General features: G+C 36.8%; 1 protein-coding gene across 6 annotated transcripts in view; it reads left to right on the forward strand.

Moving 5' to 3' along the window:
* The window catches only part of CORIN (corin, serine peptidase), a 129,467-nt gene that overhangs the window by 85,890 nt on the left and 16,117 nt on the right, over nt 1–27,460 (forward strand). For all 6 annotated transcript variants that reach the window (XM_021393848.1, XM_021393846.1, XM_021393847.1 and 3 more), the window contains 7 exons: nt 1,079–1,177; nt 6,630–6,861; nt 10,209–10,354; nt 11,728–11,835; nt 18,559–18,672; nt 19,316–19,426; nt 21,021–21,150. In XM_021393848.1, coding sequence (XP_021249523.1) covers nt 1,079–1,177; nt 6,630–6,861; nt 10,209–10,354; nt 11,728–11,835; nt 18,559–18,672; nt 19,316–19,426; nt 21,021–21,150 — 940 coding nt within the window. The remainder of the gene's footprint in view (nt 1–1,078; nt 1,178–6,629; nt 6,862–10,208; nt 10,355–11,727; nt 11,836–18,558; nt 18,673–19,315; nt 19,427–21,020; nt 21,151–27,460) is intronic.

The raw sequence follows: 27,460 nt of genomic DNA on the forward strand, positions 1-27,460 counted from the left end.
GAAGATTCATGATAGCTGTAGCAATAAAAATGTTTTTCCTTACCTTTCAAGTTCAATTTTGCGATCAAATTCTCCTGGTCAGCTGCTACAGCAAAAGAATGTATTTGCATTATTTTGATAGATACCATGTATGAAGGAAAATAAGCCCACATAGTTAGGAAAAATGTAACTGCATCATCAGTTCTTTGGGGTAGGATACTGGTTTCTTCAGCATCTACTGTATCCTCATTGTAAGGAAGTAATAACTGACTCATGTTCATGGACTGGATGCAATAGAAATACTAAGCAATTGTTGCAGTAAACCATTTCAGGGAGGCTGAAATGATAAAATCCGAGCTATTCAGTCTCTGTGTACATGAGTAATAAATTACTAATTTTGCAAGACCCATTTGGAAGAGAGAATTTAATGACTAGGAAAGAAGCTAGAACCACTATGAGACAGACAGAAAGTCAGGGGTTTGTTAAAGAAACTAACTGTCCAGAAAATTTGTTCATAAACTTTTAGACAAAGTACTGGTTTTGGTTATGCTAACATCCATCTTTAGGATATAGAGTTTTGGGGTACATATTTTTATTATTATTATGTTTCAATAGCCAAAGATGGGCAATAAAGCTTCATCTCCAACAACCTTTTTTTCAGGGTGGTTTTATTGTCCACCAAAACAATCATGAAATGAGAAAAAGATCAACTTACTGGCACTGGAGAACAATTCCCAGAGAGTATCCTCTTTTAATTAAGATTTATTGTTCTCTTTGAAATCCAATATATGTGACCTTTCATACTCTGCTGCAGGCAAGATCGTAGTAGATGGCTTTCAGAGCTCCATAGTTCTCCGTCATGATTTAGAAATATAAGTTATTGTATTAAGCACAGGGATAAAGTGACATCTGGACACTTTTGCACAATTGTCTTCCTTACATGTCTTTACTGCACTTTCAATGCTGTAGGGTACTTATTCAACTGTGGAAAGGAAATAACTAATTGTTATGAGTCTCTCTCTATTTTCTCATCCCTATGCTTCAGTCTTCTGTATTAGTTTGGTACATCATTAGAATAGTAAATTTCTATTTTTCTCAGGTCAAACCCTCTGTCGGGAGGGAGACCAGAGATGTATTTCCTGTCCTGATCCATGTGGAACTTCTCTCTGTGAGACGAGAAATGGCCAGACAAACTGCAGTAAGTAGGTCACATGCTTCATACTGTCACTGCTTTAGGGTGTTTTAGAGCATCATGAAGGTGCAGGGTAGAGCACAGTAAGTAATACTTTTATTTACTATCTAATGTCACATGTGTAATGATTAACTGTTGAAAAGGGCAAGGCTGAAACAAAAGTTTCATCCTAAATCCTGATTATAAGTACTTATATAAGAGATACTTACAGTATTTGACATTGACATATTTTTGTCTTTTGTGAATTTTTGATATGTTCTTAATGAATGTTTATAGTAATACCCTTTTTTTAGTGTCAGATCAAGTTCATCATTTACATAAAGTAAACAACAAAGTGTAAGTGAGCTAAGGATTTATGTTAAAAATATGGGAAAATCATGATAATGTGTTTAGTGGTCTGAGAAGTTTCAGCCCTTTTCTCAAGGAAGAATTTTGATATTAAATCTGGCTAAACTAGTTATTCTTCTCACCAAAATGTTTGTAGAGGATCAGGGTCTTCCACACTGTGTATCTTCTTTTCTATATCCTGTACTATACAAATCCATGCAAGCCTCTCACACCCTCTGTTCACTTGCTCCTGAGTGTGTAGTACTGCACTGTGAACAGACACTCAAGAGATGTCAGTTTGACTAGGTTTTGAAACTAGGGCAAAACTGTATTCAGAAAGACTTTTTTAAATTAAAACTTCAATTCAGGACACGTCAGCACATGGGCACTGTAAGCTTGCCTTGACTTAGAATCATAGAATCATAGAATTAGCTAGGTTGGAAAAGACCTACAAGATCATCCGGTCCAACCATCCACCTACCACCAATATAACCCCACTAAACCATGTATCTCAACACAACATCTAAATTTTGGTCGGTTGCGATCAATGGTTCTATGTCAGGGTGGAGGCTGATCACAAGTGGTGCCCCCCAAGTCTCAGTCTTGGGACTGGTGCTCTTCAACATCTTTATCAATGACATAGACGATGGAATCGAGTGCACCCTCAGCAAGTTTGCACATGACACCAAGCTGAGTGGTGTAGTTGATACATTGGAAGGAAGGGAAGCCATCCAGAGGGACCTGGACAGGCTGTAGAAGTGGGTCCATGTGAACCTAATGAGGTTCAACAAGGCCAAATGTAAGGTGCTGCACTTGGGCTGGGGCCATCCCAGGTATTTATACAGACTGGGCGAAGAACTCCTTGAGAGCAGCCCTGTAGAGAAGGACTTGGGGGTCCTGGTGGATGAAAAGCTGGATATGAGCCAGCAGTGTGCGCTGGCAGCCCGGAAGGCCAACTGTGTTCTGGGCTACATTGAAAGAGGAGTGGCTAGCAAGGAGAGGGCGGTGATTGTCCCCCTCTACTCAACTCTTGTGAGGCCCCATCTGGAGTACTGCATCCAGACCTGGGGCCCCCAGTACAAGAAAGATGCAAGATAGGACAAAGGTGAACGGTTTTAAACTGAGACAGGGGAGATGTAGGTTAGATATTAGGAGGAATTTTTTCACTCAGAGAGTGTTGATGCACTGGAACAGGTTGCCCGAGGAGATTGTGTGTGTCCTATCCCTGGAGGCATTCAAGGCCAGGCTGGACATGGCTCTGGGCAGCCTGGTCTAGTGGTTGGCAACCCTGCACTCAGCAGGGGGGTTGAAACTCGATGATCTTTGAGGTCCTTTTCAACCCAGGCCATTCTATGATCACTAAGTCCTTGGCCCCACTGAGCAGCACACCCATCCTTCCTTTTACTGCCAGTGTACTTAAAAGAGCTCTTCTTGCTCTTTACATTTATCAATAGCTTCAAATCTGGCTGAGCTCTGAGATCCATCCTTGTATGCTTGGGAAATGTCTCTCCATTCTTCTTCAGTGCTCTATCCCCTCCTTTGTCTTCTGTATATTTTCTTTTAATGTTTGACCTCAGTCAGGAAATCTATGTTCAGCCAAGATAACCTTCTGCCTTGGTACACACTGGAATGTTTATTGTGCTCTGACCAGGACCTCCTTTAAGACTAAACCATTGTCATTCAAGCTGATATTGACATAGTTAAATCCTCCCACAAGTACCAGGGCTTACAATCATGAGGCATCCTCTAGCTCTCTAAAGGTGGATTCATCTACCTCCTCTTTTACTAAAGGGATTTGTTGCATATTCCTACTGTGGAATCTGACATATCTTGTATTGGTCTGTCCTCTGATCCATATCCATAACCAAACTATCCATGTGAGAAGAAACCTTCCAAGGTTACTGGAATAGTAGGTTTGTTGTATTTTTTTATTTACTCATCTGTTCTTCAGGAAATATTTAGAGGGCATTGTGGTATGGGAAGGAAGGTATCCATATAGCACAAAATTAATAAGAAGCCACTTTTAAAGGAAAAAACTTTGATTAAAAGGTGAATAATTTAAATTTTCTTGGTTGAAATCTCAGATATCTTCATTGAATTATCTCAGTCATTTCCTCCTTTGTGTCTCACAATTTGTGGTCAAGAGATTGTCCCTTGCCTGATGAGCAGCAAGCAATATATTGTAGAATACGTATATTGGTCAAGGAGAAATAAAACATTTTTAGTGGAAATATTTCCTTATCATATTGTGGACAGCAGTCTGTAGTTCTCAACAAGAATAGTACATGGTACATGGTCTGAATTAGACTTCTGGATCATTTCTCTTTTTGTTTATCCAGTCCAGTAAATATGTAATTGTTTATACAAAATAGAATGGCTAGTGTATGTGGGAGAGATTCTTCTGATACAACATGCAGTACTATGGTCACTTTTTCATGTTATTATTGCTTTGCTGTAAGACTAGAGTTACCTCATCTTTGGTAAGAGATGAGAATTCCCATGGAAAAATTCCTATGGAATTTTTCATTTTTGACAAAGCAGCATTTTCTGACTCAGATATGTCTTTTGTTGTAAAATTCCTGGCTAGCATAGGCCACATTTGCAATATTGAATATGATGGATGTTCTCAGTATGTGATAATCTCTGGTCACTTTTGGCTGGCTTTGTTAACTGGTTACAGTGTATTTCAGATAACAGGTCAAATATCTGAAGAGGTGTATATGTGTATGTAAAGAAGGTAGATCCAGGCTGTTTCCAGTGGTATGGGCATCAGTTGAAACACAGGACATTCTGCCTGAATGTCAGGAAACTATTTGGGTAACTGAGCACTGGAACAAGTTGCATAGGGAGGCTGTGCAGTCTTCATTCTTGGAGATCTTCAAAAGCTATTAGATGTGGTCCTGGGCAACTAGCTCTGGGTGGCCTTGCTTGTGCAGGGGTTGGACCAGATGACCTACAGAGTTCCATTCCAACCTAGACCATTCAATGATTCTGTGAAATATATCACTCATTTCTGTTGAAATTGTAGTTGGGAGAGTTTCAGACTTACTACAAGTGAATAACACATCCTCATGTCTAGTGAAATCTATGATGCTACTGTGTTTGGAACTAATTCCTGTATAGCAGACATAAAAAGTTAATAATAAAAACATGGAGATATTAAAAATAGATATAAATACGTTAGGATTACATGCAATGGATTCTATCCCTTGTTCCCTGCTCATTAAGTTGGAGCAGACAGATCTCTGAAACTAGGATCGGCATCAGAAGGAAAGATTAACATCTGGAATTCTTAAATTCAGTCAGATGTTCCCATGGAGTGTATGTTCTGATTGTTACTCTGGCTGGTGACTACAGGGGATTGGTTGTAAGATTCAAGGTAGTCTGTGAAATTAGTTTTTTCAAACCTATAATGACACTTTTGCACATAATTTGATAGAATCTTTCTAAATACAGCGTGAAAACTTATAATGACAATGAAAACATGTGAAGAGCTTTTTCTACAGGGGCATTTTATTGGACTAGATTTTATTCTAGGATTTACCTAAGCCACTATAAATGTGAGGCAAAACAAAAAAGAAAGAACAATATTTGTGTATTTCTACCCCTTACTCTTAAATAATGTTATGTTATACAAACACTAGAGCATTGCATGTAGTTTTGTGTTCATGAAAGACTGATGAATATGCCAAATTAATTCTGTAAACATCAAGAGATGATGTTTACTGGGAAAAATTGAAACACAAAGAATGAACTGATATAAGTGCAGCCGTGTCCCTTCCAACTCAGGATGTTCTATGATGCTATAAAATTCATTGTGAAGAAAAGGAAATGGCTTCCATATGAGTAGAATTTTTGACAAATTATATCTTTGAACAATCTCATAGACTGCAAAGCTGGGACTAAGCGGTTTGAGACAACAGCAACAGTTAAATGTTGGCAGTATGCAAGGGCTTAGTAGGGAGAAAAAGCTGTACCCAAACTGAGCTTCATATTCCTCACATTAGAGAGGTAAATACTAAAAGAGGTTATAATAGCATATATCAGTCCAAGAAATACTGGCCAGTTCTTCTGTTTAGCTGAATAATTGACTGTTGGATCTTAGACTTAGGCAATCTGATCACATACTGTGCTGGCAACTGACATTAGTAACTGTCTGGTGGAGAATATTTATCACGTTAATACGCTCTTTCTTCAATAATCGCCAAATATATGCAGTCTTTTGATAACAAATGTCTTTCAAATAGTATACTTTTTTCAAGGTAAACTTTCTCATATTTTAGAAGTAAAATTAAATTTCATTTAAGTATGAAATGTGAAGTAAATATGACTTAAAATATCATACTGGTCTCAGTACTAAATAAAAAACTGAATTTCAGTCTGAACTAAAGTTCTATATGTTGTTTTCTGTTGTGATGGAAAATTGGAAAAAAAAATATTTGGTTGCAAATCAAATTGAATTCAAAATTGCAATTGAATGCAAAATCTGTTCAATCTTTTAAGTAAGTCTGAACTATTCAGACAGTTCAATCAATACGTAATGACCCACCTAAAAACTGATGATTTTTATATGTAGCTGTAGTCTGTCTAATCGCATGGACTGGTAGCCGTTGTATTTATTTTGCCCTCATTTATTAGTCCCTTTATTACTAACTATATATTATTTGAAATAAATTATTCACACTCAGACCCTCTTATTCAATGTTTCTGCAATTTGTCCCCATTCCTCCTTTGTGTATTGGAAGATTCCAAGATTATTCCAGATCTTGGAATGCAACAACAAAACCAAAAAGAAATAATATTGTTTTCTATATAGAAAGGTTGTATAGTCTCTTTCCCTAGAGATTTTCATAATCTGTCTGGAGAAAGACCTGAGAAACCTCATCTGTCCTCAGAGCTGACCATGCTTTGAGCAGTAGTTTGGACTACAAAGCTCCTGCGGTCACTTCCAAGCTGAAGTATCCAATGATCCTATCATTATCTTTGACAATTGCCCTATCAGTACGAGATGTGTAGTGTAGTACACCAGCAGGAAGTGTGTTAGTGCTATTTCTCCTATATTTCACTTAAACTTGGAACATGTTTCTTAATTTGAATTTTCATTTTTTAAATTGTTTTATTTTTGTGAAAGGTCATTGTGAACCAATTACTCTGGAACTTTGTATGAACTTGCCTTACAACTACACTAGTTACCCTAACTACCTGGGGCACAGGACTCAGAGGGAAGCTTCTGTCAGCTGGGAGTCTTCTCTCTTCCCAGCCTTGGTTCAGACCAACTGCTACAAGTACCTTATGTTTTTCGCCTGTACTATCTTAGTACCAAAATGTGACCCCCATACAAATCAACGGATCCCACCTTGCAGGTACTATACTGTATTTAATTTATTTCTTAGCTCACATTTTCTATCATAGTCTTTGTAACTTTTCTGCCTTCATTGAATATGCCAGAAATTTTGCTTTGCAATTCCACAGGAAGACGTTTCTGAAGTATTTAAAACAAGGAGAGGAACAGCAGTTCTATTAATTGTCAAAATGTATAGACTGGATATTTATTGTGGAGCATTTTCCACTTCAGTTTGATTTGAATTGCACTATTATAATGGATATTTAAACATAGAATGAATTAATCAGATTTGGAAAGTTCGTATAATACTTCTTTGCATTTGTGTAACATGTTACCTGTGGAAAGCGAAGAGCCAAATACTTTTAAAAAGAACTAAGATTTTAATGCATGATTATCTTTCTGAATTAGAGGATTTTCATAAAATATATTGTCAGATTAACTTTTCTTCTACCCTCATCAATTAACGTCACTGTGCTTTTAAGGATTATGCCAAATGAGATCTGTTCCTTCCCATGCTGCATTTCTCTCTTTTCTGCCCAGATCATATTGATCAATTAATACTTAGTGCATTGAAAGAAAATGCATTGAATGTTGCAGTACATTTCCTAAGGATTCCTACCATGTAGCATCGGTTGACATTTATTTGTCCAGTGTTATACCTTCTTGTATGAGTTGAGATTGAGACACAGGGAAATTTACTAAGATATTGATTTTATTCTCACTTAAGGATGTGCCAGGAAAGTTACCAAATTACATATAGGATAGTGTGAAGTTAGGGACTGGTTTGTGCAAGCTCTGTTTCAGATTTGTGTGTTTGAAAACCAAGTCTTTATTTTTATTTTTAAAATAAATCACTATGATGTATAAAAGAAATTGAACTAATATTTTGATATAGAGAGACTAAACTTAAATTATAGGCTGGTACATATATACCTAACAATTTAGGAAGTATTGCAGTCTAGCTGAAATATAGCAGTAGTCTTCAAATTTAAAGCATTGAATGGAAATATGAAGAGGAACTAATAAAAAACATAGAACAGTTAGAAGGGGATCTCTGGAAGTCCTGATCTGTCCCTTGGGTGTGTCAGCCATACCACACAGCTTGGTGTCATCCACAAACTTCCTCAGTGTGCACTTAATTCCACTGTTAATGTCACTGATGAAGATATTAAAGAGAATAAGACCCAGTAATGACACCTGAGGGACTCCACTCATCACTGATTTCCATCTGGATGTGGAGCCATTGACCACCACTCTCTGGGTAAGATCTTGAAACCAGTTTCTTGTCCATCAAACATCTGAAATCCAGATAAATGACATCAGTGGTTCTTCCCTTGTCCATTGATGCAGATGTTAATTTGTAGGCAGTACCACAGCAATTGCAGGTTTTCTTGAGATGAGTTTTGAATAAGGAATTTAGAAAGAAAAAGAAAGTATGTTATCAATTTCTTTAGTATTCTGATACTCCAACTGTGAAATTCAGTAAGAGAATGTGGGAAGGATTTAAAAAATAAAAAAGTTACCAACTGGCATTTTTCCCTAACAGCATTTCATTAGGCTTCCATGTGCACTGGGATAAGCACTACTTTGAAGATTGCCTATATTTTAATTGTTTCACCACAGATTGACAGCTCAGTGGTTGGCAATAGCTTTTGGAAAAGCCCAGTTTTGTCCAGAAAGTTGAATATACAGAGAACACGTGAATGACAGAATTGGCTTGGATGTTTCAGCTAACAAAATTATTTTTTTAAAAATAATTCTGTTCCTAGAAGAAAGATCTGAAAAACTTAATCAATTTCAATACAAAGAAAGCTAAAAGTGACACAAGGGGAATTGATAATAAAGTAGAAATGTATAGGATCTTGTGGCTGAATATTTTTCAGCATGTAAGAACAAAGGATAACTTTCTTTGAAACAGTAGGAGAAAGTCCAAGCAATTACAGGTTTAGAAGATATGATCTAAAAGGTAAAATTGAATGCATTGCTGAGTCTAGAGATGAGACAGGACAATGGAGAAACACAATCTTCAAAGTTGTAGAAGTGAACTGCTATGAGGAAATAATTCACCAGATTCTTAGGGGCTGAACCAGCAAGCAATGGATTTAAAGCATATCAAGAGAGCTACAGGTCAGATAAAGAAAGTAATATATGTATATATATATAAAATCTTAATAGCATGAACATTTTTAAGAACTGCTTAGACAAGTAATCTGTCAAATATGTGCTGTGTTGCTGTTAGACGGAGCAATGAAAAGAATGTTGAGGTCCTTATTCCAGGTTGCATAGTTAATATTCCACAAAAATGAAAAGCAACAGTTGAAACTGATACTGTTAGTACTGATGCTATTGAACTCTTAAAAAAGAGGCGGCTAAAACAAAGAAGAATTCAAGATATCATAGAGACAAGAATGTTATATTGCACAGCAAGCACGTTGGCAGCAATTTCAGGCAAAAGGAGTCATAAAATATTTAAAAGAATTGTTTGAACTAACAGGAGAATTTCCAAATAGGCACTTTTGCTGTGTAAATTTGAGGCATTTGACACTGTGTATTTTGAGAGACAGGATATCAGTGTAAATGGAATGAACTAACTTTATGTGATTAGTCCTGTGTTTTTATGGTAAGAAAATAAATATGCAACAGAAGGTCTATACTTGTGTCTTCTTCTTGATGTGATAGAAGCTTCTGTTGCTCTAAATGAAAATACCTGACTAAGGTGATCTGTGCTTTGATTTTATTGAACTTCCTGGGGAATTCTTTACTCTTATGTTTGTGAGTTTAAATATATTTTCTTTCTGGAACCACATTTCTAGAAATGGCTGAGTAGGAATATTTCAGCTCTGTAGTTCCTACACTATATTCACTATGTGCATCTGAAATACAGTCAAAATATTTAGAATTGCCTATTCTTATAAACCTTAAAATATGTTGGAGACAAAGCTTTCTTCAGCAGTACACTGCTCTTCAGGTGATGTGCATAGTGCAGTGGTATCTAAGGTTGTATCATGAGAAGAGGTCGCATTTTATTGGTACAAAATATATTTGACTTTTTTTCCTTGATGGTGAGCAGTGTTTCTTATAAATGTTTTGCTGCCACTCTTATAGAAGAGAGAATATTTGTAAGTAATTATATTTGGCTATTATATTATAATTCAGATAATAATTTGTATACAGTAATTTTTAAACTTATGTTTCAACAGTAGCAATATATCTCTCTTTATAGATATTCACATATAAGAAATCTAATTAACTGATTATTCCTTGATAATCTTCTGTAAATTTGGCTAGGAATATTAACTTCTAAAACATGTTAGTTTTTAAGACTTTTACTCATTTACTCTATACAACTCCACTTTGTCTCCTCAGGACATTATGTGTACAGTCTAAGGAACGCTGTGAGTCTGTGCTTGGGATTGTAGGTCTGCAGTGGCCGGAGGATACCGACTGCACTCAGTTTCCAGATGAGAACTCAGAAAATCAAACTTGTCTGACACCAGATGAAGATGTAGAAGGTATATATAGCAGACATTAGAGATTGTGTTTCTGAAGATACTGATTTTATGGTTTTGGTTTTTTTTTTTGGTTGGTTTTGTTTACATATTTCCCCTTTAAATTATATTAGGTCATGCAGAGTGATTTAAAACAGTCATGTTGTCAAGTAACTGTACGAATGATTCTAAATCAGTTTTCAGAGAATTTGCAGACCTACAGTTTGCAGATAAGAGGAAGTTTTCATAAGGATCAATTACCCTCAGTCTTTGAAAGTCAGCATTTGAAAATTCTTGCTGATACCACACCTACTACTTGTTTGTGTTTATATATTTATACTTCACTTTTTAAATCCTGTCTAGATTATATGATAATGATTTTCTAACAGGAAGCAAAGTCTTGGCAATCTTAAAAATGCTAAGTCCCATGACATCTCTGAGAGAAATACCGTAAATCTAGTGTCTTTGCTAGCAATTGTTTGCTCTTTTTTTTTAATGATTATTATTTTTTAAAAAATGGGATGTGTCAAGCCAGCTTGAGTAGCAACTGACAAATTTAATTTTCTTGAGTACAACAGTAACACAATTTGTTGTGAGTATGAACATGGAACAAAAGAATGGAATTGCCTTACATGATTCTACATTTTCTTTGGTTATGTATTATAAGAGTGACTGTGCTGTTTTTTCTTCTGCCATGGTCATGAGGTTTGTGGGGATTCTGACCTGCCTTTTCTTTTACTTGCCAAAGATGCCAGTAAAATGCTGTGAAAACTATAAAATGATGTATGCTAGAGCACCTACAATATACTGATCATTCTTACTCTTTTCATCCCACTCGCCTACAATCTTTCCACAGTTTTTGATCTTGCTTAGAGAAAGCAATGAGTGATAGCTAATTGGTCTGTAGTTCATTTAGTGAAAAATTATTGCTAATGAGTGTAGCGAAGCATTCTTAGAAGCCACTGAAGCAAGTGTAGCAATAAGTACCATTTCTTCAAGCAAAGTCCATGTGCATATATATCATTTGGGGAGTTTTATAACATGTATAATTCCATAGTAATGAAATACTTTGTCATGGGACTCTGAGAGACAAGGAAATAATTTCAGCAAAAGGCTGATGGAAAGGAATTACTAATTATTATAAAGTAGTACGTAGGAATGGAAAAGCAAACTTTTGGCACGACATGGTCAGCTATGGGAAATAGCATTCCACCCTGTTCACAGCGCAATTGTTAAGAATAATTACCTACTACACTGTTCCAATGTATTGTTTCACAAAGTTTCTGTTTCTGTCATTTATCCTTCCAAAACAGTTACAGTAATAAATAACTACACACGCGATGATTAAGCTTTCAACTTATGGAGTCTTGTTTCTGTCTGTTCCTTGTCTTTGTCAGAGTGCTCACCCAGTCACTTCAAATGCCGTTCAGGGAGGTGTGTCCTGGCATCCAGGAGATGTGATGGTCAAGCTGACTGTGAGGATGACAGTGATGAAGACAGCTGTGGTAAATAAATTATATGAGTTGGAGGGTGTTATCCAAATGAAGAGTAGCTGAGACATTGGAGAATATTTTGTTTTTCTTCATTTAATTGAACCATAGCATGATGGTTCACAGGATTAGCCACTTTTCTGCAAGAAAAAGAATGTATTTGAAAGCAATTTTTTAAAGACTAGTGGCAGTAAAAATGCTTTGGCAAGAATCCTTCTTGATCAGTGTCAGTGCAATTTGTTATATTTGACAACTGAGATTCTGCTAATTTTATTCTATGATGTCTGAGTATTCATGTGGTAATCAAGATAAAAAAATGCTGCGGATTTAATTCTTCTGATATTGGTGGAGGTTCTAACAAGCTAAAATGTAACTTCCTAGCAGTTTATATCTTGAATTTGTAAATGCAGTTTTAAATGTATAGTCAGTAAATTTCTCATTGTGATATAGTAACACAAGATCTATGCTACTGAAGTGGATTCTGGCCAACCTTTAGCTGTGGGTGTAAGTATAAAGTGGTAACAACAAATTGTACTCTCCGGTACATTTCAGAGCAAATTTATGGTAGAGGATCTCTTGATTCTTTGCTTAAGGGGATATATTGAGCTTGAGAACAACCAGCATATCTCTTTTTCACTGTTTATCCTTGTACATGGTGGCAGGAGTATTCTGAGAAGGCATTTTATACTATCTCCTACACTAAGGTATAGGCTTCTTGGAGTTCTGCATGTTGTCCTGTTATTACAAGGGGCAAAAAGTACAATTACAAACCACTAAGAATTTTGAGAGAAGATGTGAATATGACTAAGGGATTTGAAAATTCCAGCAGCATAGGGCTAAGGTGTACAATCTGGTTTATTTAACAGAAAGTAGATTAAGAGCTGAAGGAAGTAGTTAAGGAGACAAGATATCTGTGGTAATAAAAGATTCCTCACTCTGCTGCATGCACACACAAAAAAGATCCAGCACCTGAAAGCTGATGCTAGATTAAAATTCGAGCTTGTCACTTCATAAAATTATCTGTTATAAGAGCAGGTTGTTTTAATGATTGGTATAATCAAGGCGTAATTTATCACTAAAGAGCAATGTATTCTAAGCCTCAGGGAGTTTTCAAATCAAGATTGTATTCTGTCTGCTCTTCTACTCCATTTACTTCCCCTTGCAAAAATAAAGAAAAGAGAGAAAGAGTTATGATAATCAAAATAGGATTTAATTCTAGATCATTCTGGATTACAAAGGCAGAGCTAATGATCAGAGTAATTGTTTTAGAGTTGATAATTATTTGCCTTTGAATCAGTTGTCTTGAATGTCCTCCCCACCAAATATTCTTTGCTGCCACTGTTTTAACTCCTTAGCACACTGATTTCTAAGTGTCTTTTAGGATAATTTTATTCTCCTAGTCATTAGCATATGAAATATTGCTCTAATATGTAACATTAATTTTTCCAGTAGATCTCTCTCTGTCTCTATAGTCTAGACAGAATGTCACTAGCAATCAGCAGACTTCTTATCAGCATCTATAAATATGGAAATCTCTATCTGTTAGGAAATTATAGCTGTCAGAGTGACATTACATTGACATTACAGAGGTAATGCTGTTACTGAAGAACGGACAGTCCTTGTAGAGCTCCAGAAGTAACTGTCTCTGACACATTGTATTCCATGCTTGTTGATCTTCCCATATGTAAATGACTTGCTCACATTTTCTTAGCTTTACAATTTGAAATTTTATACCATTAAATAACAGTCAGCAAGCATTTAAATTAAAATTATTGAAGTGCCTTTAATGAGAGTCATAGCTTTCTTAGGTTGGAACATCTTCCCAGTGCAGGGAGGAGGAAGCTGGTAGAGACTAGCTACAGTGTTTGGATCATTAAGCTACCATTTCCAAAAATGTAAGATAGATCAGTCTAAAGGGAGTAAGATATATTTTGCCCATGAATAGTAGAACTGTGTTCAGCACATCCTGTCTCCTCTCATTAGGAATTCCTGTCATACTCCTGTATGATCTTTGTAGGGGAACTTTCATCCATAAAACTACAGTGAAATCATAAGATATTAGTATCACTTAGACTAGAATTTGAGAAGAAAATTTAACCAGAGTTTTGAATGTGAGACTTTTGAGTATGTTTCTGTACAGCGTGAGGAAGTTAATTTCTTAAAGTTATTATTAAGAGAGAAGTGAAGAGAGTTTGTGTTATTAAATATGCTTGATTGTAATTGATCATATTAATTTACTGGCTGCTGAACAATGCCTCTGGCAGAGACCAGAAGAGGGTCCAAGAAGTGTACTAATGACACTGAGGACATGATATTCAAAACAAGTATTGTCCTTCACTATTTTCTGCAGTCTGAATTCTGGCTCTAGTATTGTAGCTTAAGAGAAAAATGTGGACTTAATATTAAAGACCTAGTAATAATTAAAGGGCAAATATTTGTATGAGTGACAAATACTTAATTGCTTCATGTATTGAAGAATGGTGAAGGTAAAATCATATGTGAGTACTTGTAATGTAAATACAGGCAAGTTTTACCTTCATTTTCACTTCCATTTAATTATCATTCAATTAACACCGTGTGTTGTACGTATACATGGAGAGGAGCAATAAGAATACTCTGAACAGTAGACAGCATCTTTCCAATAAAACAGTAGATTTTAAAACTGAATTCATAGATCCATAGAATCCTTACTGTTGGAGGGGACCTTTAAAGGTCATCTAGACCAAGTCCCCTGCAATGAACAGGGAATTCAATGTGCAATTAATTTTTACCCAGTGAGTTGTCTCTGTATTTGTCTATGGTGCCCTCAAAAATAAGTTTTGCAGAGTCACTGAACGTTTCACAATATAGCACTATAATGAGTGATGAAGGGAAAAAGCAAACATGAACTTATTAATTGAAAACACTTCAGCTCAAAAATTGAAAGTTTGATAAATTAGATTTTTTTTAAAGCTTTTTATTTTATTTTGCTTTCATATCAAATTCCTAACATGACTGACATTCTTTGGTCTTTATTAAAAGTGATTTAAATTAATTTTTCATTCATGGCTATCACAAATATTATCAAGAAGGAGACCTGGAAAATGGCCATATTCAAGAAAGGTCTTTTATCATGTAGAATTAGTTTCATGGGTTCAAGGCTATTTATTTATCTGTATATTTAACATTTTTATGTTGTTTATTCAATCTAAATAAATAAAGCACTGTGCACATCCAGTAACAGATAAACCTGGATGCATTCTTCCAGTAAACACGTGTTAGTAGTGATTGACTGGTTCACATTAGTAAAATAATCACTTCTGAAATAATACTCAGAAAAAGTGTATCTACTTACTAACTCACTGTTAATATGTTGCTGCAGTTCCAGATCCAAGAAAATAGAGGTGCTGTTTCAAATACAATGTGTGAGTAGAGATCAAAACTATTCATATGTGGGTGCACTAAGGCTGTCACCTGAATTTGAGCTTGGATTAAAATGAAAACTAGCATTGTCAGCTGTAAAACAGGCCAAACAAGGCAATCAAACCACCCATTTTATTCAGGAAAACAGGTTTTAATGGCTTCCTCTAAAATCAGAATGTCAGATGTGCAGGATATTAGTATGTCTAAGCATTCCATAGCTAAACTAGTATTACAGCAAGGTGGTTTCTTAGTTGGTTAAAAACAAGTAGTGAAATAAAACAAGAGAAAAGATTTTTTTTTTCTAACATACCCTTCAAGCTATTCCTAATTTCCTATAGTTGACAAACAGGAGTTATATTGTCAAAGCACTTTGACACAGTTATGAATATTTCTCTTGAAACCAGTGAGGCTGGTTAGCAGGACTCAGAAAAGGTAATCATACTGTGTGTTCCCTCCATAACAATGACTCCTCCGGAAGATTTGTACATCTATAGGTTCTTGCTAATACTTTCAGACTGGCCTGGTCACACTAAGAAAACTGCTTATCTCAAAACTTACAGTATCTCTCTACCTTTCATTGTGATCTGCATTAGATTCTGTATCAGCACTCCCAAAAAATTTTATTTTTCTACACTATTTTCTGGAGATTCCATACTGCCACAGGACTCCATTTTGAAAGATCGAAGGTCTGTGTAGAAGGGCTGCTCTGAAAGTAATGACTTCTATTTTGTTATATTGGCCCACGTCAGAGTTGGATGTAGGTGGGTTGGCAGTAGAGGTGGAAGCTTCCCACTGGTATTCCATTATGTTTTGTTGCCATGTGACAGATGGCAACAGAGGGACTGACAAAATGGCGTCTGACATGGAGTGCATATGAAGAAAAGGTGTGTCCCTAAATTCCTCCATGTAGAAAAAATTGCACCCATGGACACTCATCAATGTTTGCTGAATGTTTATGTAGGAAAAAGAATCATAGAATCATAGAATTGCTCAGGTTGGAAAGGACCTTCAAGATCATCAAGTCCAACTGCAACCTAACTATACTGCTCTAACAGCCCACTGCTAAATCATGTCCCTGAGCACCACAACTGAATGTTTTTTAAACACATTCAGGGATGGTGACTCAACCACCTCCCTGGAGAGCCTGTTCCAGTGCTTAACAACCCTTTCTGTAAAGACGTTTTTCCTGATATCCAACCTAAACCTCTCCTGGTGCAACTTGAGGCCATTTCCCCTTGTCCTGTCACCAGTGAGAAGAGACCAATCCCGCTCTCACTGCAGTCACCTTTCAGGTATTTGAAGAGAACAATGAGGTCTCCCTTCAGCCTCCTCTTCCCCAGGCTAAACAGCCCCAGTTCCTTTAGTTGCTCCTCATAGGGCATATTCTCCAAGCCCTTCCCCAGCCTTGTTGCCCTTCTTTGGACCTGCTCCAGCACCTCCATGTCCTTTCTGTACTGAGGCACCAAAAACTGAACACAGTACTCGAGGCGACGCCTCACCAAAGCTGAGTACATAGGCAGGATTACTTCCCTAGTCCTGCTCACCACACCATTCCTGATAGAATCCAGGATGCCATTGGCCTTGTTGGCCACCTGTGCACACTGCTGGCTCATATTCAGCCAACTGTCCATCAGCACACCAAGGTCCCTCTCCATCAGGCAGCTTTCCAGCCACTCCTCCCCAAACCTGTAGGGTTGCCTGGGGTTGTTGTGACCAAAGTGCAGGACCCGACACTTGGCCCTGTTGAAACTCATATGGTTTACCTTGGCCCATCAATGCAGTCTATCCAGGTCCCTCTGTAGTGCCTTCTACCCTCCGCCAGATCAACACTCCCTCCCAACTTGGTGTCATCTGCAAACTTACTGAGGGTGCACTCAATCCCCTCATCAAGATCATTGATAAAGATGCTGAATAGAAGAGGCCCCAGCACCGAGCCCTGAGGGACACTGCTTGTGACTGGCCACCAACTGGATTTAACTCCATTGACCAGAACTCTCTGGGCCCGGCCATCTAGCCAGTGTTTCACCCAGCAGAGTGTATGCCCATCCAAACTATGGGCAGCCAGCTTCTCCATGTGGGTGTTGTGGGGGACAGTGTCAAAGGCCTTACTGAAGTCCAGGTAGACCACATCAACAGCCTTGCCTTCATCCACTAAGTAGGTCACCTTGTCATAGAATGAAATCAGGTTTGTCAAACAGGATCTACCATTCATAAACCCATGCTGACTGGGCCTGATCCCCTGGTTGACCTTTAACTGATCCACAATGTATCCTGAGATTATGCATTCCATAGCCTTTCATGGCACTGAGGTGAGACTAATAGGTCTATAGCTACCAGGATCATCTTTCCGGCCCTTCTTGAGGACGGGAGTCACATTTGCTAGTATCCAGTCAACCGGGACATTCCCTGTTAGCCAGGACTGTCAAAAGATGATGGAGTGCGGCCTGGCAACCACATCCGCCAACTCCCTCAGCACTCTAGGGTGCAATCCATCTGGCCCCATGGACTTGTGAGTGTCCAACTTGTGGAGCAGGTCCAAAACCATCTCATAGTGGATTGTGCATGGCCTATTCTGTTCCCCATCCTCACCTGCCAGCTCAAGGGGCTGTGTGCCCAGGGCACAACTAGTCTGTTGTGAGTGGCTGTCAGCAGTGAGGCAGTGAGTGGTGCATTTCAGCAGTGGTGATACCAACAGTGGGTCAGCTCTGCTGGTGCAGATTTTTGTGAGCATGCTATGCAGGCTTTTGTTCATCACTGTCAAAAATGCACAGCTCATGGTGGTTCCTATGTAGAAAAACAGTTATTTTTTAGCTGAGAATTTGCTCTATCAAGTAGTGTTATTGTACTCTTTGCATCTGCTGTAGTTTCCATGGAAAAAAATAGAAGGCATTACTTTCAGAGCAACCACAGTAACATGCTTTTAAATATGCCAAAGATTTCAGGATTATAAATGATTATATATTAAATGTAAATACTTTATCTATCTTTTCATTTACATTTATTACATATATGGTAAATACATTTGAAGAGTAGTGAGTGATTGGGTTTGAGACTACTGAGCTAATGCTTAAATCATTATTTACAGCACGTGTAGCATAATATGGATTGATTATTATTTTAAAAGCAGTGAAGTGTGATGTATTTTATATCCATTTAACAAATATGCATTGTGCCAATCTTTCTTCCATTTTTTCATTAGTAACTATTCTTGTTAGCTTTTAAAATTAACGGAGTAACTGAAAATATTTTGGATGTTTCAGAATTATTAAGGAGGAACAAAATAGTTGATTTGATGTTGCATGCAATTATTTGAAAATTGTGCTTTTCTGCCTCCAGGCTGTAGAGAAAGGGGTCTTTGGGAGTGTCCTTTGAAGAAGCTCTGCATCAAACACACAATGATCTGTGATGGTTTCCCAGATTGCCCTGACATGATGGATGAAAAGAACTGCTGTAAGGGTTTATGCAGTTTGCTAATTCTGTAAAGGGCAGATCACGTTTTTAGGATCATGTGGCCCAGAATAAATGGATGTAAAAAAGTTCTATACAGACAAAAAGGCATAGTTATTCTCTGTTTCCTTTTCACTCCTTCCATGGCACCAATTTCTCTCTTTCCTCACCTTTTGTCCTCTGGCGTTCACATCCCTTGATCCTTGCTGTCTCTTTGCTAACGCCAGCCCTCTCTATTCCCTGTTTCTCCTTCTCACATCTTCATTCTTCTTTTCCTGGTCTTCCTCAAGTCAAGCAAGTGGGGCAGAAGACCAGCTTGGCTGAACAGGAGACTCCGGGAAATAGAGCAGAAAAAAAAAAAAACCATGATGTCTGGAGATGTGTTCAGGCTTTACAGGGAGATTATACAGCTGCAGCTCTGCAGCCTTCATCTGCATGGAGAAAATAAGAAAAATAAAAGCTCAGCTTGAGTCGACATAGGTGCCAGACAAGAAAAAAAGTTTTTTTAAGTACATCAAAACACTGGACTCCATATCTGAACTGTGCCTACCTTCTCCCTCCACGTTTTTCTTCTAGTCTCTATGTGCATTTCATGTTGGTTGTTTTTTTTTTTTCTCAGAATGATCTGTGTTTTTCCTTCTTGCAGCATTTTGTGGGAAGGATGAGCTTGAGTGTGTGAACCATGAATGTGTGCAACGTGAGCTTTGGTGTGATGGACAAGCAGATTGCAGTGACAGCTCAGATGAGTGGGACTGTGGTAAGTTTCTGCCATGGTGTACTCTGCCTCAAAGTGATGTTTGGGTTGATGGCAGTATTAAGGTTAATAATCAACGGTGATTTGATTTAGAATGCAATTACAGTGGTGGAGATATGCTCCCATTACCAAAGGCAGACTGGATTCAGACTGGTGAAGCAGTCAAGAAGGTGGGAAGAAGGAGAGAAAGGAAAAGCTCAGTGTTATGTTTCACAGTGCAAAGATAAAAGTAAAGTAACGCTGCAGGGAACTTCTCAATGATGTGTAAAATCAGGAAAGTACTGTGGACAGATGAGAGAGGAAGAAGGCATTAGGATGTAGAATTTATTTAGGCAAAAATTCTAAGATGTGATTCTGTACTTGTGAAATTCAGTGTTAAATTCCCACTGAATGCAGTGGTGCAGGTTCAAGCTTACAAGAGGTAAATAGTTCTAGTAGATTCCCAGTGCATTGGCTAGAGACCTGTAGCATGACGTATGCTTTCACACGTAGAACTCACTAAGCATTTTTCTTTAAATAGAAATTAAAGTAAATTAAAAAAAAAAACACTGAAAAGAAACAGATTGGAAGCTAGTAGTATATGCTCTGAAAATTCACAGGTAGCATGCATTTATGTATGACAGTAGTTTATATTACTAAATTTTGAGATGCTTTCTATCTTATTTTAAATATAGAAAAAATGGCACAACATGGCTTATAGAAGCAAATATTTTATATTGATATTAAACTGTATAAACATTTAAAATATTTATTATTAACATTAATAAATAATAAATTCTAATAAAACCTGCATACCAAAGAAGAAATGTTCTAGAATTGCATATTTGAAAAGGTGTACTCTAAAATTGATAAATAACTTTATTATGGGAAGAAAAGCTAAAGCCCCCTCAGCATATAGCAAAAATTTGTAACAACTGGCTGTATTAAGATTACTAGTATCCAAACAAAGGTCAGTAGAACAGTTTAACTAAAACCAGCATGTATTTGGGGAAAAAATGTCCAAACATTTTTAAGCAACCCTAGAAAGAGAGGGATGTAGATTTCTACTTGTGCATTTTGGGCTGTTTTGAGATGCTTTTTACACATGGTAAGGGCAGTTCACATGCTTTTAAACATAGATTAAGAAAGAAGTAATAGACATGATCTTTCTTGTAGGAAGAAGCTGGTTTTTTTTTCCTTCTTTAATTACATCCACATATCAGTAGGTAAGAACAATATATATTACTGAGAGTCAAAGGTATCATTCCTACGTCAAGCAACATTCATCCCTCAAACTACCTTAGTGATTTCAGTTGAATTATTTGTGGGGTAAAATATTACGTAACAAGATTAAGACTGTCAGAAACCCATGTTAACGTCTGCTCATGATTATTCTAATCCTCTAGATGCCTTTGCTGTTTAGTGTCTCATGCTATTCAATGTTATCAAGATTCTAATAGTCATGGTTGCCTGGATTTTAAATTATAAAGCTATTGAGCATACGAAATCAAGAGAAGTGACAGCATCTTGGAAGAATGTAGCTGCAGGTTTTTGATGTACCATACATCAAATGAATCATGTGAAATAACAATAAAGTTATTTTTCTTTCTCTTCACAGTTACCCTGTCTAAAAACATGAATTCCTTGATGTTTCTGACCGTTCACAGGTCAGCTGTTGATAATCATGTTTGTGCTGATGAGTGGCAAGAAAATTTGAGCCAACTGGCCTGCAGTCAAATGGGTTTAGGGTAAGGTCAGTAGTTTGTAGCACTGGTGAATTTCTTAGGACAATGGAGTGATGGGTATTTATGTGAATGATCATTGATCACTGTGACCCGTGCAATGTTAGATTTCATATGGAAATAACATAGAGAAAAGAAATAATGAAATTTTGTTAATTAAGATAGAAACAAAAACAAATATCTAGGCACTTTCACCATTTTATAAGCATTGTGTGGTTGTTAAGAGTCTTGAAATGTCTTGGCATACATCGATATTCAAACTTGCAGTTATTTCTAAGGATCAGAATTGTTTGGAAATGTGTTTCTCTGTCTTCCTAAAGAATTAATGGAGACTTGTCTCTCAAAACACAGGAAAGTATCTCTGGGTTGTGCAATAAATACAGTGTGATAAGCTACCAGATATATTTAATTTAGATATCTCTGAACATAGAATTGCTAATGGTAGAGCTTTCTGGGTGTATCTCAGCAAAAAAGAAATAGCCTCTAAGGATTTTTCATATTTCATGCACTGTCATCTGCTTTGGCATTCAAAGCTGTCTTCTACTAAGAAAAGACAAGCTTGATGGTATAGAAGGATATTTTGCCTGTGTCTGATCCCGTAGTTGGGTTAAGACGTCTCCTTTCTATCTGCCTTTTCCCACCACATACATTGACCTACAGTCTTATTCTTTGTACCTTTCCTTATGAGACACAGGAGGATAAAGACCTTGGCTTACATTGTCTGCACTTAACCTACTCTGTATTTGCTTTTCTAACACACAATAATAATGTACTAATCTATCTGATTTAGTATATCTAAATAATATTGAAGTTAACTCTACGCTTTAACTTTATAAAACTTCCTAATAGGTTTAAGCTCCTTTGGTACTTTCAAAAATAGTTAATTACTATTTTTTTTGTCTAAAAATAAACTGATGATCTTTATATCAGTCACATTTTTTATTTCTTAATATCGAAGTCTCATAGCCTTAACACAGAACATTCTTAATTTCCCTACAAAGTGTGCTACTAGGAAAATGAAAAATGTATTTAATTATTAGAAGAACTCTGACTACTTCCTTTTATCCTAAGGTTTGCTTAGGATGAAATTAGCATCAGTAGAAACTTTCCTGCTTCTTCAGTGAGGTTTTATAGCAGAAGTGATTATGAACCCTATCCCTTCTAAGAAATATATGAGACACAAACGCTTCTTATACTTCACAAATTCTTTTTCTAAAAGGGAATACTCATTAAAATTTTTCTATAAATTCTTTTTAGTGACAGGTGATTATGTGAAGGGAAGTGGGAAATTTCAGTTCAGATCTGAAATCTATAACTTTGACTCTAATTTTCAGTTTTAGTTTCTCCTTCTGGTATTCAGAAAACCAAAGTACTGTTTATTTTTCCCTTTCTTAATGTACGATTTTTTAAAGTCAGCTGAAGCTTGATTTTCTTAGATATTTTCCAAGTTTCTGGGAACAGGCACTGCTGAAAATACAGTAAATAAATTCTGAAGAAGAGTAATGAGAAAAAGATGCATGCACCAGAGCATTTCATAAAGGACAAATATGAGTTAATATAGTTATTTAACTTTCCTTTAGCATGGCTTACGGGTTCAGTGAGAATGTCCCAATAGGTAACATTTTCTGTATGAGGAGGAGAGAAGACTGAATAATACAATAATAGTCTCTGTAAAATCTGACCTAAAACCATAGATTTCATCTGTCCTGCATTATTTATTTGACTTACGATGGCACAAAAGACTGCATATGATGTTGAAACCACTGGTATATTTAATAAGTTATTTCAAGTCACCACTAAGGGTAAATTAGACTATATAATACATAGAGCACAAATAATGATTTAAGAAATCCCTTTCTATTCTTAAGAATTTACATTAAAGAAAAAACAACGTATTTTAAGCAGTGCTTTTATTCAGATATTTCCAGTAGGAAATATTTCATTTTACTCTTTCAGAAAATAAAAGGTGTGAATATAGAAATTTTGGCCATGTTATGTTACAATGCAGAAACTACCAATTGTGTTGCTATGCAAATTTCATTAATTATGACTTATATTTGCTTTTGATTTAATGGTTCTCTCTTTTTTTTTTTAATTCTTAGAGAAAATTAGTGCAGATTTCTTGATAAGTGGAGACTTCTTGATAACTAGATCTGGAATTGCAATGAGTGGTATACTATTTTTATTTTCTGTTTAATTCTGAGATGGCTGATACATAGCTATGTCTGGTGTTTCCCCAAATGACAAATCCCTATTGCTATATAACATTGTAAAGTTTAAAATATGAAAGTGATGTCTTTCTGACAGCTTATATATAATTTTAATTCTTTAACATATATAATGAAGGATTCAATGACAGTGATTAAAGTTAGATTATTTAGCTGGCAGTAGTAACGTATTTTACAGAATAACAGTCTCTTTGTCTGTTTGGGAAGTATAAGCACTGTATCTGAAGCAACATTAAAGGTGATTCTGTTCTGCCTACTACACAAAACTCAAGCTATTTTCCTGGCTGTCAGTCATTCCACAGATGATGTATTTTTCTAGTTTTTTGTGCAATATCTTGTGTGATGCAACATCACAGAAAACTGCAAACTCCAAGCAGTGCCTGAAAGGCTTTTGACAAATAGTAGCTAATTCTTAAGTTACGTGATGCTTGTTCTTAGCAGTTATTTTATTTTCCTCTAGGGGCAAAAGGAAAGTTAGATGCAAAGTGAACTTTTGTTTATGATGCTAAGAGTCTAAGGGGAACTCTTTGTAGAATTCTTATCTTTGGTTTTGTAAAGCTTACAGGCAGAGAGGACTATTAGATCACCTGGTATGACTGCCTAACAGGCGTTTTTGTTGCACCTCAGAAAGCATTAGGAAAGAAAATAAGTCAGACAAGAGCAAGAGTCTGAGTCCCACATTTAAGCACAGAAAAGCATTTTTCTGGCACTTAGTTTTCCTGGTAACACAGAGAATTGAGAAACAATTGCCATTGATTTCTCAGGTCAACGTTAGCTGTATGTTAGCACATTAGCTGCGTGTGCTGCTGTGTTGCACAAAACGGGCATACTGTGTTTGCTAAGAATATTGTTATGTTCAGAGATTTATCTTGATGTTCAGTTGAAGAAAGCCATTTTCACTTATTCTAAAGTCCACATTTTTGTTAACGAAATAGTAATGACAAAAACAAGGCCTGCTCAGATCAAAAATTTGACAAAATGAGACGTTAATTGAATTGTTTGTTTACTCTGTGGCAATTAAGTGGAGTAGTGTTTCCTTCTTTGCACTAGGATGAGGTAGCAAATGTCATAATGATTTGAGTAGCTTGTACCCAGCAGAGTTCAGAGAATTCTAGCTGATCTACCTGGTCTGCTATGGCATACAATTATAGGTGTTTACAAAATAACGAGTCGTTTATAAAAATTCACAGCTCTGGTAAGCTCTGGTAATTCCTATTGTTGCTGCCGCTCCCATTCCTGGAAGCTGCATGACTGGTGATCCACAGAAACAGGCAGCTTCCTTTGCTTCTTTCCTCTGCTGTAACTTCTGCCGTTTCTATTTTTGGAAGTGGAAGGCGAGTTTCTTGCTTCTGTCTGGCTTTTTTCCTTCCTAATCCTTTCTCACTCAATCTTTGTGATGTAACATTCCTTATAATATTTGCTCATCCAAGCAGTCCAGGTGCTGGAGCAATAATCTTTTTTTTCTTCTCACATTAATTATGCTTTCTAACTGCATCAGGATTACAGAAGTGCCTAAAAACATCACAAAAACAAAACATTGAATGCTTCTGTCCTATCCACAGTAGAAGTTTAAATTTCTGAATGTAACCTATTCTATTTTTTTCAAGAATAAACAAGGCATTTAGTAAATCAAATCCCATACAAAGTAAAGTATTGGAACTTGTTGTTTCAATCTAGATTTCTAGATCCTCTGAACAGAATGTATAATATGCTTGACGTACCTTCAATATATTCACATTGTCCAGTGGGTTCTCTTAAATCTTTACAGGTTTAACAATATGAGAATTATTTACATGACATTTATTTTATTAGGAGCATAAACAAATAACTATTAAGTAAGATTTACTGAAAATAACATTACAGGTTGTAGCTGACGTGGAAGACTGTTTCAATGATTTTAAGCGACAATAAATCTTAATATGCCGTTATGCAGAGACTTTATGCAGTATATTACAAGCATTTTAGTTCCTATTTGATACTTTGTCTTCTCTGTCATATACGTAAGTATATTAAAATACATAAAGCTATTTGGAGAGGACTTTATTGAATAAATTCCAACTTAATAATTCCTTTCAAATAATGATGGTTACTTCAATAACTGTTAATCATATGGTCAGAGTAAGTTTGCAGATGACACCAAGCTGGCAGGTCATGTTGATCTGCCTGGGGGTAGCAAGGCCCTACAGAGAGATCTGGACAGGCTGGATCGCTGAGCTGAAGCCAGTGCAATGAGGTTCAACAAGACCAAGTGCTGGGTCCTGCTCTTTGGCCACAACAACCCCAGGCAGTGCTACAGGCGTGGGGCAGAGTGGCTGAAAGACTGTGTTGAAGAAGTAGATCTGGGGGTATTGGTCAATGCTCGGCTGAACATGAGCCAGCAGTGTGCCCAGGTGGCCAAGAAGGCCAACAGCATCCTGGCTTGTATCAGAAATAGTGTTGCCAGTAGGAGTAGGGAAGTAATTGTCCCTCTACACTCAGCACTGGTGAGGCTGCACCTCGAGTACTGTGTCCAGTTTTGGGCCCCTCGCTGCAAAAAAGACATTGAGGCCCTGGAGCATGTTCAGAGGAGGGCGACGAAGCTGGTGAAGGGTCTGGAGCACAGGCCTTATGAGGAGCGGCTGAGGGAGCTGGGATTGTTCAGTCTGGAGAAGAGGAGGCTCAGGGGAGACCTTATCACTCTCTATAACTACCTGAGGAGAGGTTGTAGTGAGCTGGGAGTTGGCTTCTTCTCTCTTGTAACTAGTGACAGGACGAGGGGGAATGGCCTCAAGTTGTGCCAGGGGAGATTTAGGCTGGATGTTAGGAAATACTACTTTTCCGAAAGAGTGGTCAGGCACTGGAATGGGCTGCCCAGGGAGGTGGTTGAGTCACCGTCCCTGGAGGTGTTCAAGAAACATTTAGACGTTGTGTTGAGAGACATGGTTTAGTGGGGTTATATTGGTGGTAGGTGGATGGTTGGACTGGATGATCTTGTAGGTCTTTTCCAACCTTGCTAATTCTGTGATTCTATATTAGTGCCCATACACATGTTATTCACTATCTTCTGGCATAACCCAAGACTTCCTCTTTCAAGCCTGTTGTCACATGAGTCTGAAAACAATGGAATTGTAGAAACTAAACAGAGAATGTTACTGTTACTTTGAAGAGAGAAGGAATCCAGCTTTGGATTATATTTTATTCTAAAGTTTGGTACTTTTGAGATGATTTGCATAATAGAATAGGGAAAACAAGGCATTAAATCCATTCTGTTGTACAGAAGTATTCTGACTTACATTACTTCTAATTATGAGCAAAATATTAACCTCATAAGCTAAAATTAATCCCTGCTTCCTGCTGTTTTTTAATTATTATTTAGTATGCAAGACATAATGTTCTTCAACTCTCACTATAGTTAGGAAAGAAAATAAGCCAGTCACTATACTCTGACCTCTGTCTGTTGAGCACGGTGATCAGCAGCTAGTAGGATGGAATGCTTTGAAACCAATTATTTTTTTTAACATTTCCAATGTTCATGTAACGAAATGATCACAAATATTACTTTTTCCTATTGCAAGCACCTTTTTAACACATAAGGCAGACTGGGTTTTAGTTTTCTTATTCAGTTAAAATAAATAAGTAAATAAAAACACCAAAAAATCACTCACAAACCTCGACCAAACATAATGTTTCTAAGATGGTAAAGATTAAAGATTAGGGCTACAGTAAGAAAAGAGCAGGTTATGAACTACTTCTCAAAGTAGCTGGGTTTGTTGAAGTTCATCCTAGTGCATTTAAGATACAAAACTATGGCAGATCTGGTTGCCAAACTGTAGCCAGAAGCTTTGTGAAGATGTGGAGAATGGCTTTATAAGGCTGAAAACTGTTAAATGTCATTAAGAAGGAAAAAAAAACAAAAAAAGGATTTATTTCCTTGCCTTGCTTCTATTATCAACAAAGAACTACAGAAGTGTAAGATATTAATGATAGACAGCCTGCATTTATCCTTAACAAATCATGTCAGATTCCCTTAATTTCTTTCCTTGAAATTGTGAATGTGAAAGAAAAATAGCTGTCATGGATTTTTAGCTTTCAAACTATGTGAACTGACT

Source organism: Numida meleagris, chromosome 4 (genome assembly GCF_002078875.1).
Source record: "Numida meleagris isolate 19003 breed g44 Domestic line chromosome 4, NumMel1.0, whole genome shotgun sequence".
In the NCBI taxonomy this organism is placed as follows: domain Eukaryota; kingdom Metazoa; phylum Chordata; class Aves; order Galliformes; family Numididae; genus Numida; species Numida meleagris.